General features: G+C 43.4%; 1 protein-coding gene across 1 annotated transcript in view; it reads right to left on the bottom strand.

Moving 5' to 3' along the window:
• Positions 1-4757: 4757 nt before the first annotated feature.
• Positions 4758-13124, bottom strand: part of LOC124121616 (vacuolar protein-sorting-associated protein 25-like) — a 74768-nt gene continuing 66401 nt past the window's right edge. Inside the window, exons 5-6 of the mRNA XM_048382527.1 lie at positions 8749-8824; positions 4758-7214 (exon numbers count right to left, since the gene is read on the bottom strand). Of these exons, the coding sequence (XP_048238484.1) occupies positions 7108-7214; positions 8749-8824 (183 nt within the window). The 3' untranslated portion in view covers positions 4758-7107. The remainder of the gene's footprint in view (positions 7215-8748; positions 8825-13124) is intronic.

Genomic DNA, 13124 nt, shown 5'->3' on the forward strand with positions numbered 1-13124 from the left:
ATTGAGGCACAAACGAAAAAATAGCATGCAAAGCGATTGCATCCCTTTTCGTCATTAAAATTATTGCATATTTCTTTCAGTTTGAACTGGACGCGCTGTCTACCGTGCCAGTCTGTGGATGGATGAGCATTCTTTGGAAACGTTGTCCTGCCCCGTCTAGGACAAAAGTCTGTGTTGTGAGAAAAGCTGCCACACACACTGCACTGTCTCGCTTTCCTGTTGGCTGCTACAGAATCGAGAAGGCTTTTGTCCTTGATGCCCCAATAGACCGGTGTGTTGTATGTTTCGAGGAGGGTAGCTGCTCTTTGAAAGAAGGCTTGATGGTAGTCATAGAACAAAGAACCCTCATTTTGATTGGCAATGTCGACTATGTCAGCCATATATTTGTGTAGTTCTTCTCCACAATCAGCCATTTCGCACATAATGTTAATGTATTTTGTGAACGATTGAAACAAAGTCTCCAATGGTCAAGGGTTGAGTTAAACGTTGATCTAATCCCCCTTTTATTAGAATTTCATCCCCTTCTCCATCCATTATGGTGCGAACGTTTAACAACTCATGTTCAGGCAATGTCAATAAGGCGATGTTGACATACTTCCCCTGCTGAATCTTAGTTCTGAGTGCAGATGAGATACAGACTACATTGGATAAACCATAAGAAGCAATTCTGAGTGAATGCTTACCGAAAAGCGTGTTGGGATGTCTGGTTGTCTCTTTTGCTGAGAAAGTGGATGTCTGTTCACTTGATCTACCTGGGTTTTTCCGCAATTTGTCGAGACAGAGATTGGACTGTTCGTTGGAAAAGCCTGGATTTGATTTTGTAGTGTAGCAGCATTCTCCGGTAAAGTACAAGGCACTTGAGACAGGGGAGATGAACTTGACAATCGTTCGCCGGAAATGATCGTGGGCGCCGCCATATTGGAAAAGGGTCCAATTGGTCTCTCTGGCGGAGGAAAAGTAGTCCCATCTGAATTTTGACATTCGTCACTCATAACTGTCGAAGATGGTATCCTACGATTTCCATTGGCCTCTAACAAGCGTACTAGATCTTTTCTGGTCATGTTTGGTGTCTGGATACTGAGATTTAGTAATTTTGACTTACGAGGGCCATTCAATATATAACCAGCCTCAGCTATTTATCAGATCTTAACGGTTGCATGCTTGTCAGGTGCTGTGCACCAATGTATGTCACGTGCATAGACAAAGTTTCACTGAGGAAATTGTATTTGAAGTCACACACATGATCTATAAAGATGGCAAGGGAAGATTCTGCCAAATTTTCGTCAATGGTTGAATACAGGGCTGTTATTAGGTACCTCTACTTAAAAGGGAAACCGGGAAAGGAGATACATGATGAATTGTCAGATGTTTATGGTGACAGTGCACCTTCGTATGCACAGGTCAAATTCTGCGTTGCAGAATTTAAGAGGGGTCGGGTGAACCTGGAAGATGAGCCATGCCCCGGCAGGCCTGTAGAGGTGACCAATGACCAAACCAGTGAAGCTGTGAGACAACTGGTTGTCAAAAACAGGCGAATGAAGGTGTCAGAAATGGCCAAGGCCTTGGACATTTCAGAGGGAAGTGTCCATACCATTTTGCATGATCGTCTGGGTATGAGGAAGCTGTCTGCCCGATGGGTCCCGAAATGTCTGAGTGATGATCAGAAGGCTGTACATGCGCCAATGTGCCAGGCACTTTTAACGCAATGCAGTCAGGATGCAGACAACTTTATGGAGAGAATTGTTACTGGTGATGAAACCTGGGTACACCACTATGACCCAGAAACCAAAGAACAGAGTAAGCAGTGGACTGGTTTTGCTTCACCCTGTCCCAAAAATTTTGAGTATATGATTGGTTATTGAGATTGCTTTAAGATGTTACATCTGATTGCTTATTGAGATTTCTATAAGATGTTACATCTGATTGCTCATTGAGATTTCTATAAGATGTTACATCTGATTGCTTATTGAGATTTCTATAAGATGTTACATCTGATTGCTTATTGAGATTTCTCTATGATGAGCCATTTGCTGGGTTACCAAGATGCTTCTAAGATGGTACATTTGATTGGTTACTGAGACCGCCCTAAGTTGATAACATCTGATTGGTTACTGAGATCTGTGCAAGACAATACACCTGTCGACTTGCGGTCGCTGCAGTGAAGCGGAACGGGTTCAAAGTATTGCCTCATCCACCTTACTCACCAGACTGGTTTTGCTTCACCCTGTCCCAAAAATTTTAAGACTCAAAGTCATGGCAACCATCTTTTGGGATACCGAAGGGGTCTTGCTCATTGACTACTTGCCACGTGGCCAGACTATTACTGGAGACTACTACTCTGATCTCCTGGACCGTTTGCCGACTGCTATTCTTGCCAAACGTCGTGGAAAGATCACAAAAGGTGTGCTGCTCCAACATGATAATGCCAGAGTGCACACCTGTCGACTTGCGGTTGCTGCAGTGAAGCGGAACGGGTTCAAAGTATTGCCTCATCCACCTTACTCACCAGACCTGGCACCAAGCGACTACTTTCTCTTCCCAAACTTGAAGAAAGAACTGCGTGGGTTGTTGCAAGTCATCATCTGGTAGATCAGTTTGCGCACTTGACCCCGTCTTGTTGATCGTGACCTCAAGCGTGTTCCTCGTTGATTCATGTTTCCAGTCAAAGCTCAAAGTTCGTCTAATCACCAAGTGTCAGTTTGTCATAGCTCAGCAAAACCCCAGGCAGTTAGTTTGAGATGATGACATCGTGTTGGCCACTTTAAAGTTCCGATTAGAGGAAAAATTGATATAAAACGTGCGCTGACAAAGTATGAAGCAAAAGTGCAAGCTAGGCAGAGACAAAGGATTACTGTCACACATGCGCAGTGTGGGAAACCGGAGGTGATGTATATAAATGCTATAAATAGATGGGCATGTGCGTACTGTCTCTGCATAAACAACATTTTAACATAAATGATAAACTTACAATAAATGTTGAAATGACGGGCAACACCTTGGACAGACTCTCCAGCTTCCAAACGTCCGATAGCCTGGTTTCTCTGAATTTGAGTTAAGCGTGGCATTGAAATGGTGCGTTTTGGCGATTCGTTTTTTATGTTGCGTTTTTACTCGGGGCTTCCAAAATGCAACCAAAAAAATTTATTGCACTATCAGGCTTCACTACATGCTAAAACTCGTATCAATTTATGGTTCCGTGTTTGTTACCTATTTGCTTAAAACCACTTGTGTTTCTCTTGCGTGTGAGTATATGATTGGTTATTGAGATTGCTTTAAGATGTTACATCTGATTGCTTATTGAGATTTCTTAGAAATAAGATGTTACATCTGATTGCTCATTGAGATTTCTATAAGATGTTACATCTGATTGCTTATTGAGATTTCTCTATGATGAGCCATTTGCTGGGTTACCAAGATGCTTCTAAGATGGTACATTTGATTGGTTACTGAGACCGCCCTAAGTTGATAACATCTGATTGGTTACTGAGATCTGTGCAAGACAATACACCTGTCGACTTGCGGTTGCTGCAGTGAAGCGGAACGGGTTCAAAGTATTGCCTCATCCACCTTACTCACCAGACCTGGCACCAAGCGACTACTTTCTCTTCCCAAACTTGAAGAAAGAACTGCGTGGGTTGTTGCAAGTCATCATCTGGTAGATCAGTTTGCGCACTTGACCCCGTCTTGTTGATCGTGACCTCAAGCGTGTTCCTCGTTGATTCATGTTTCCAGTCAAAGCTCAAAGTTCGTCTAATCACCAAGTGTCAGTTTGTCATAGCTCAGCAAAACCCCAGGCAGTTAGTTTGAGATGATGACATCGTGTTGGCCACTTTAAAGTTCCGATTAGAGGAAAAATTGATATAAAACGTGCGCTGACAAAGTATGAAGCAAAAGTGCAAGCTAGGCAGAGACAAAGGATTACTGTCACACATGCGCAGTGTGGGAAACCGGAGGTGATGTATATAAATGCTATAAATAGATGGGCATGTGCGTACTGTCTCTGCATAAACAACATTTTAACATAAATGATAAACTTACAATAAATGTTGAAATGACGGGCAACACCTTGGACAGACTCTCCAGCTTCCAAACGTCCGATAGCCTGGTTTCTCTGAATTTGAGTTAAGCGTGGCATTGAAATGGTGCGTTTTGGCGATTCGTTTTTTATGTTGCGTTTTTACTCGGGGCTTCCAAAATGCAACCAAAAAAATTTATTGCACTATCAGGCTTCACTACATGCTAAAACTCGTATCAATTTATGGTTCCGTGTTTGTTACCTATTTGCTTAAAACCACTTGTGTTTCTCTTGCGTGTGAGTATATGATTGGTTATTGAGATTGCTTTAAGATGTTACATCTGATTGCTTATTGAGATTTCTTAGAAATAAGATGTTACATCTGATTGCTCATTGAGATTTCTATAAGATGTTACATCTGATTGCTTATTGAGATTTCTATAAGATGTTACATCTGATTGCTTATTGAGATTTCTCTATGATGAGCCATTTGCTGGGTTACCAAGACGCTTCTAAGATGGTACATTTGATTGGTTACTGAGACCGCCCTAAGTTGATAACATCTGATTTGTTACTGAGATCTGTGCAAGACAATACATCTGATTGGATGGAACTAATTGTCTCCTTTGAGGATAGCACATGGAGCACACACTTATCTGCAGAGATACATATAGCAATAATTAAAGAGTTCAAAATTCTCCATGAAGATATGTTTGATTTCCAAAATAATTTAACTTACAAATTTTCTTCAACAACTTCAACGTGTTGTTTGAATTAAACCTTTATTGCAATAGTTCATTTCATATACTCTTAAAATATACTTGTACATTTTTCAAGATAATATGATATTACTAAGATGATACATCTTAACATGCTGGTATTTTGACAACACAAGTTTGTATAACAGCACTTGGATATCGTTCAAACAGAATGAGAACCAAGTGTCACAACTCTCACAAATATGCATAGCAGCACTTTCTTGTTGTGATAATTTAGTTACGGCTTCAAATAAAGATAATGTTTTAATATTCATAAAACATTCAACAAAGGCATTGCCCAACAAAATACCTTGTCATTCTCTTGCAGCCTTTGCGTTGACTCATAACCAGACTACCGGGTATGTGAAACTTTGCATCGGATTTTTGAGAACACAAATGTGTCAAATAATTCATTGATTGGACTTTTGACATGATGCAGAAGAGAAATTGTAACCCTATCAACACAGATAAAGACCCCTGTCAAATAAGATATTGTGACTGGATCATGTGAATTCCCTTTCATCCTGATTTTGTGCAAACAATACAGGTACATATGATAGGGCTGAGTACCCCAAGTGTATGACATGCAAACTGGGAGACTTAGCCGTGTCATAAGTAACATTGAAACAGTACAATGGCATGAGAGAGAGATACTACCACAGCGATAAGCAATGTTTGGCTTACCCTCACATTTTTTTTGCTAGCAGAAGACTTTAAGTTTATTACAGTACTGAACTGTCACATGTCCATTATGACCTATGACTTATACATGTTTAAGTACTATCCTCTCTTAACAGTGGGCAGCCTAGATCAAGTAATTGAACATAACACAACACCGCAGTCTCCTGTTGCCAGTGAGCCCAGTTGGTAAGAGGGGAGGTAACTCCTGTTGTATTTCTGTACACACAAGTGTTGGAGAGTGTTAAGAACTACCACAGCACTGTGTATTCTTCGTTACACAGGTTAAAGTTAGTCTCTATTATAACAATTAACAAATCTTTGTTACATTTTCATGTTCCTGTTTTCCAAATTCAAAGATACCCCAAATTGTTTCAGATTTTGTTGTTGTTACACAAGGGCACATACACAAGAATACAGATGTGAGTTGGTTGCATTACATAATGGACTTGGCCCTTAAACCTCCTGTACAATGCAACACATGCATTCCATGTGGTGACATGAAGCAAGGTGGCTAGAGCTGGCCGCTCCCTCACAGCAGGTCATGAAGGAGGATAGTTTACCCCTGCTGCTACATGGTGTAGGCCCTGAAGGAGGATAGTTTACCCCTGCTGCTACATGGTGTAGGCCCTGAAGGAGGATAGTTTACCCCTGCTGCTACATGGTGTAGGCCCTGAAGGAGGATAGTCTACCCTATCCCCACTCCACAACATGACATGCTGCTACATGGTGTAGGCCCTGAAGGAGGATAGTCTACCCTATCCTCACTCCACAACATTACATGCTGCTACATGGTGTAGGCCCTGAAGGAGGATAGTCTACCCTATCCCCACTCCACAACATGACATGCTGCTACATGGTGTAGGCCCTGAAGGAGGATAGTCTACCCTATCCCCACTCCACAACATGACATGCTGCTACATGGTGTAGGCCCTGAAGGAGGATAGTCTACCCTATCCCCACTCCACAACATGACATGCTGCTACATGGTGTAGGCCCTGAACACCTGGCAGCATGTTCTCCCTTGGCCATCTGCTTGTGACAACAACAGCCATTGCTTGAACCAAGGGGCATTCTCTTTTAGTTTTACATAATAAATATCATTTGAAAGGAAAGGAGACCTTATGATCCTACCAACTGGTGTACAGTAGATGGTTATCTGTAGGCAGTTGTTTACAGGAACTGAAATAATATCTCAAATAAACTAACAAATCTCACAAGATTTAAGTGTGACACAACTGGACAAATGCTGGTGTTCAAATTAGATAAGCAATATCAAACAGGTTTACAACAGTGTACTGCAATGAGACAGTTGTCTAATGACCTTGGTTTCAGAGCTTTCATTAGAATGCAAAGTCATCATTGTTAGGCATGATGTTATGAAGCAAACTCACTGTTTCCCCACATCCAGCTCTGTTGTAGCCACAGGCACAGTCTGTATCACTACAACTTGTACCATGAAGCATGCTAGGACTTGATGATCAACACAGTGGGATCATGTAAGCAAAAGTACTTGTTCATAGGTCAATTAGTACACATGTCTTAACTGTCAACTTGTGTAGAAAGGGACATAGCCCGACATCTATGTTCCTATCAAGTTATTATCAACATTGCTTGAAGAATGCTGTGTTGCTGTTGAGCCTTGTGAGGCAAGCTCTAAAAGAACTTGACCCCCTCACTGCCATCAATAAGCTCTGCCTTGCCTTGACTTTGTAGGGTCTTCAGCGCCCGTAGTAGCAACCAGTTCTCCAAACCATGGAACTCTGCGGCCAGATAGAAATACATTCAATCAATAATGATTGCAGACTTAAACTGGAAATATACATGTAATTATATAGGCTTTTATTGTAAACATTATACTACAGCATGTATATACATCACTTTGCAAAAGCCATATCATAATACAATGTTGTCAATATGATTCATCACTTTACAAGAGCCATATCATGGTACAAGCAGAGCTCCAGATAAGCTTTTGGTGTTGTAGGTATTTTACCCATGCATTTTAAAATCATTGGGTATCAGTAATTCTATCTGCGTATTCAAATTTCTGTTACCCACTAGTTTTTACACATGTGGGTATTTCAGTTAAATATTTAAAAACACTATTCATCTAGTCCCTGCAAACTGGTGTCGTGTGGGTTTGAGAGCTTTATAGGACTAAAAAATACCACGATACTTCCACACGAAAGTGTGATGGCAAATGATCATGATGTAACTGTCAACGTGGAGTTTGGCAAGGTTGTCAGAATGCCTGTTTATAATTTCAAAATAAGTTGCTGATTTGCTAATCGAATACGCAGGGTTACTTCACAATATTTTGATGATACGCACAAATTTTATTTTTGTAGCGTATCTGTAATGTTCGTTGCGTATTTGATACGCTTGGATTATATTTTACTGCGTATTTCTGCATTTCTGATGCGTATTTCACGCAGATACGCAGCTTATCTGGAGCTCTGTACAAGGCTGTCAATATGATTCATCACTTTACAAGAGCCATATCATGGTAAAAGAGCCATATCATGGTACAAGGCGATTCATCACTTTACAAGAGCCATATCATGGTACGAGGCTGTCTATATAATTCAACACTTTACAAGAGCCATATCATGGTACAAGGCTGTCTATATAATTCAACACTTTACAAGAGCCATATCATGGTACAAGGCTGTCTATATAATTCAACACTTTACAAGAGCCATATCATGGTACAAGGCTGTCTATATAATTCAACACTTTACAAGAGCAATATCATGGTACAAGGCTGTCTATATAATTCAACACTTTACAAGAGCCATATCATGGTACAAGGCTGTCTATATAATTCAACACTTTACAAGAGCCATATCATGGTACAAGGCTGTCTATATAATTCATCACTTTACAAGAGCCATATCATGGTACAAGGCTGTCAAAATGATTCATCACTTTACAAGAGCCATGTCACTATACAAGGCTGTAGGATACCTCACTTTACAAGAGCCACGTTATAATACAAGACTATCTATGTGACACACTTTTGCAAAAGTTTGCACAACAGTTGTTCCTACTGGTACTTGCAGCTGTACTAGGACTCTAGTTTGAAAACAGAAAATCCTGTTTCCAAAAATGTATCCATTCCTCTATCATGATAAATCATCTGTAATGCTCTAATGCAAAACAAAGTGACAGGACTGTAAATCTATCCACTGAGTTCTCTCACATATTCGAAGCTGTGGTTGGTTTTACTAACAGTGTATCTACTAAGGTTTAAAACAGGACCTCTAAGCACCATTGAGAGATGAATCTACTTACCTTGTGATGAGCTATCATCACCCTCACTTAGTTCATAAAATGTGCACACTGTATTTGTCATACTTCGGTCGCATATCTGCCAAAATAGAAAAAAAGACAAAAAATATATTAATATTATTATTTGAGAAACTATGATCATGCACTCTCTGTTTCTATAACTACCACCAGTCACTGTCTGTGTTGCTATAACCACCTCTTTGCACTGTCTGTGTTGCTATAATTCCCACCTTGCACTGTCTGTGTTGCTATAATTCCCACCTTGCACTGTCTGTGTTGCTTCAGCTACCATGATGCACTGTCTGTGTTGCTGAATCTACCACCTTGCACTGTCTGTGTTGCTACAGCTACCACCTTGCACTGTCTGTGTTGCTACACCTACCATGATGCTCTGTCTGTGTTGCTACACCTACCACCTTGCACTGTCTGTGTTGCTACAGCTACCACCTTGCACTGTCTGTGTTGCTACAGCTACCACCTTGCACTGTCTGTGTTACTACAGCTACCACCTTGCAATGTCTGTGTTGCTACACCTACCATGATGCTCTGTCTGTGTTGCTACACCAACCATGATGCACTGTCTGTGTTGCTACAGCTACCACCTTGCACTGTCTGTGTTGCTACACCGACCATGAAGCTCTGTCTGTGTTGCTACAGCTACCACCTTGCACTGTCTGTGTTGCTACAGCTACCACCTTGCACTGTCTGTGTTGCTACAGCTACCACTTTGCACTGTCTGTGTTGCTACAGCTACCACCTTGCACTGTCTGTGTTGCTACAGCTACCACCTTGCACTGTCTGTGTTGCTACAGCTACCACCTTGCACTGTCTGTGTTGCTACAGCTACCACCTTGCACTGTCTGTGTTGCTACACCTACCATGATGCTCTGTCTGTGTTGCTACACCTACCACCTTGCACTGTCTGTGTTGCTACACCTACCACCTTGCACTGTCTGTGTTGCTACACCTACCACCTTGCACTGTCTGTGTTGCTACAGCTACCACGTTGCACTGTCTGTGTTGCTTCAGCTACCATGATGCAAAGTCTGTGTTGCTTCAGCTACCACCTTGCACTGTCTGTGTTGCTACAGCTACCACCTTGCACTGTCTGTGTTGCTACAGCTACCACCTTGCACTGTCTGTGTTGCTACAGCTACCACCTTGCACTGTCTGTGTTGCTACAGCTACCACCTTGCACTGTCTGTGTTGCTACACCTACCATGATGCTCTGTCTGTGTTGCTACAGCTACCACCTTGCACTGTCTGTGTTGCTACACCTACCATGATGCTCTGTCTGTGTTGCTACACCTACCATGATGCACTGTCTGTGTTGCTGAATCTACCACCTTGCACTGTCTGTGTTGCTACACCTACAATGAAGCTCTGTCTGTGTTGCTTCAGCTACCACCTTGCACTGTCTGTGTTGCTACAGCTACCACTTTGCACTGTCTGTGTTGCTACAGCTACCACCTTGCACTGTCTGTGTTGCTACAGCTACCACCTTGCACTGTCTGTGTTGCTACAGCTACCACCTTGCACTGTCTGTGTTGCTACAGCTACCACCTTGCACTGTCTGTGTTGCTACACCTACCATGATGCTCTGTCTGTGTTGCTACACCTACCACCTTGCACTGTCTGTGTTGCTACAGCTACCACCTTGCACTGTCTGTGTTGCTACAGCTACCACCTTGCACTGTCTGTGTTGCTACAGCTACCACCTTGCACTGTCTGTGTTGCTACAGCTACCACCTTGCACTGTCTGTGTTTCTACACCTACCATGATGCTCTGTCTGTGTTGCTACACCTACCACCTTGCACTGTCTGTGTTGCTACACCTACCACCTTGCACTGTCTGTGTTGCTACACCTACCATGATGCTCTGTCTGTGTTGCTTCAGCTACCATGATGCACTGTCTGTGTTGCTGAATCTACCACCTTGCACTGTCTGTGTTGCTACAGCTACCATGATGCTCTGTCTGTGTTGTTACACCTACCATGAAGCTCTGTCTGTGTTGCTTCAGCTACCACCTTGCACTGTCTGTGTTGCTACAGCTACCACCTTGCACTGTCTGTGTTGCTACAGCTACCACCTTGCACTGTCTGTGTTGCTACACCTACCACCTTGCACTGTCTGTGTTGCTACAGCTACCACCTTGCACTGTCTGTGTTGCTACACCTACCACCTTGCACTGTCTGTGTTGCTACAGCTACCATAATTCACTGTCTGTGTTGCTATAACTCCAACCAACCTGTCTGTGTTGCTATAACCACCTCCTTGCACTGTCTGTGTTGCTATAACTCCCACCTTGCACTGTCTGTGTTTCTACACCTACCACCTTGCACTGTCTGTGTTGCTACAGCTACCATAATTCACTGTCTGTGTTGCTATAACTCCAACCAACCTGTCTGTGTTTCTATAACCACCTCCTTGCACTGTCTGTGTTGCTATAACTCCCACTTGCACTGTCTGTGTTGCTGCACCTACCACCATGCGCTGTCCGTGTTGCTATAACTCCCACCTTGCACTGTCTGTGTTGCTGCACCTACCACCATGCGCTGTCTGTGTTGCTATAACCACCTCCTTGCACTGTCTGTGTTGCTACAACTACCATGATGCATTGTCTGTGTTGCTACAGCTACCATAATTCACTGTCTGTGTTGCTATAACTCCCACCAACCTGTCTGTGTTGCTATAACCACCTCCTTGCACTGTCTGTGTTGCTATAACTCCCACCTTGCACTGTCTGTGTTGCTACACCTACCACCTTGCACTGTCTGTGTTGCTATAACTCCCACCTTGCACTGTCTGTGTTGCTGCACCTACCACCATGCGCTGTCTGTGTTGCTATAACCACCTCCTTGCACTGTCTGTGTTGCTATAACTCCCACCTTGCACTGTCTGTGTTGCTACACCTACCACCTTGCACTGTCTGTGTTGCTATAACTCCCACCAACCTGTCTGTGTTGCTATAACCACCTCCTTGCACTGTCTGTGTTGCTATAACTCCGACCTTGCACTGTCGGTGTTGCTACACCTACCATGTACACTGTCTGTGTTGCTACACCTACCACCTTGCACTGTCTGTGTTGCTATAACTCCGACCTTGCACTGTCTGTATTGCTACACCTACCATGATGCACTGTCTGTGTTGCTACACCTACCATGATGCACTGTCTGTGTTGCTACACCTACCATGATGCACTGTCTGTGTTGCTACACCTACCATGATGCACTGTCTGTGTTGCTACAGCCACCATAATTCACTGTCTGTGTTGCTACACCTACCACCTTGCACTGTCTGTGTTGCTATAACTCCCACCAACCTGTCTGTGTTGCTATAACTCCCACCATGCACTGTCTGTGTTGCTATAACTCCCACCAACCTGTCTGTGTTGCTATAACTCCCACCATGCACTGTCTGTGTTGCTGCACCTACCACCATGCACTGTCTCTGTTTCTACAGCCACCATAATTCACTGTCTGTGTTGCTATAACTCCCACCAACCTGTCTGTGTTGCTATAACCACCACCTTGCACTGTCTGTGTTGCTTTAACTCCCACCTCGCACTGTCTGTGTTGCTATAACTCCCACCATGCACTGTCTGTGTTGCTGCACCTACCACCATGCACTGTCTGTGTTGCTATAACTCCCACCTTGCACTGTCTGTGTTGCTTTAACTCCCACCAACCTGTCTGTGTTGCTATAACTCCCACCTTGCACTGTCTGTGTTGCTATAACTCCCACCTTGCACTGTCTGTGTTGCTGCACCTACCACCATGCACTGTCTGTGTTGCTATAACCACCATCTTGCACTGTCTGTGTTGCTACACCTACCATGATGCTCTGTCTGTGTTGCTACACCTACCATGATGCACTGTCTGTGTTGCTGAATCTACCACCTTGCACTGTCTGTGTTGCTACACCTACAATGAAGCTCTGTCTGTGTTGCTTCAGCTACCACCTTGCACTGTCTGTGTTGCTACAGCTACCACTTTGCACTGTCTGTGTTGCTACAGCTACCACCTTGCACTGTCTGTGTTGCTACAGCTACCACCTTGCACTGTCTGTGTTGCTACAGCTACCACCTTGCACTGTCTGTGTTGCTACAGCTACCACCTTGCACTGTCTGTGTTGCTACACCTACCATGATGCTCTGTCTGTGTTGCTACACCTACCACCTTGCACTGTCTGTGTTGCTACAGCTACCACCTTGCACTGTCTGTGTTGCTACAGCTACCACCTTGCACTGTCTGTGTTGCTACAGCTACCACCTTGCACTGTCTGTGTTGCTACAGCTACCACCTTGCACTGTCTGTGTTTCTACACCTACCATGATGCTCTGTCTGTGTTGCTACACCTACCACCTTGCACTGTCTG

Source organism: Haliotis rufescens, unplaced genomic scaffold (assembly GCF_023055435.1).
Source record: "Haliotis rufescens isolate VD_foot unplaced genomic scaffold, xgHalRufe1.0.p SCAF_4, whole genome shotgun sequence".
In the NCBI taxonomy this organism is placed as follows: domain Eukaryota; kingdom Metazoa; phylum Mollusca; class Gastropoda; order Lepetellida; family Haliotidae; genus Haliotis; species Haliotis rufescens.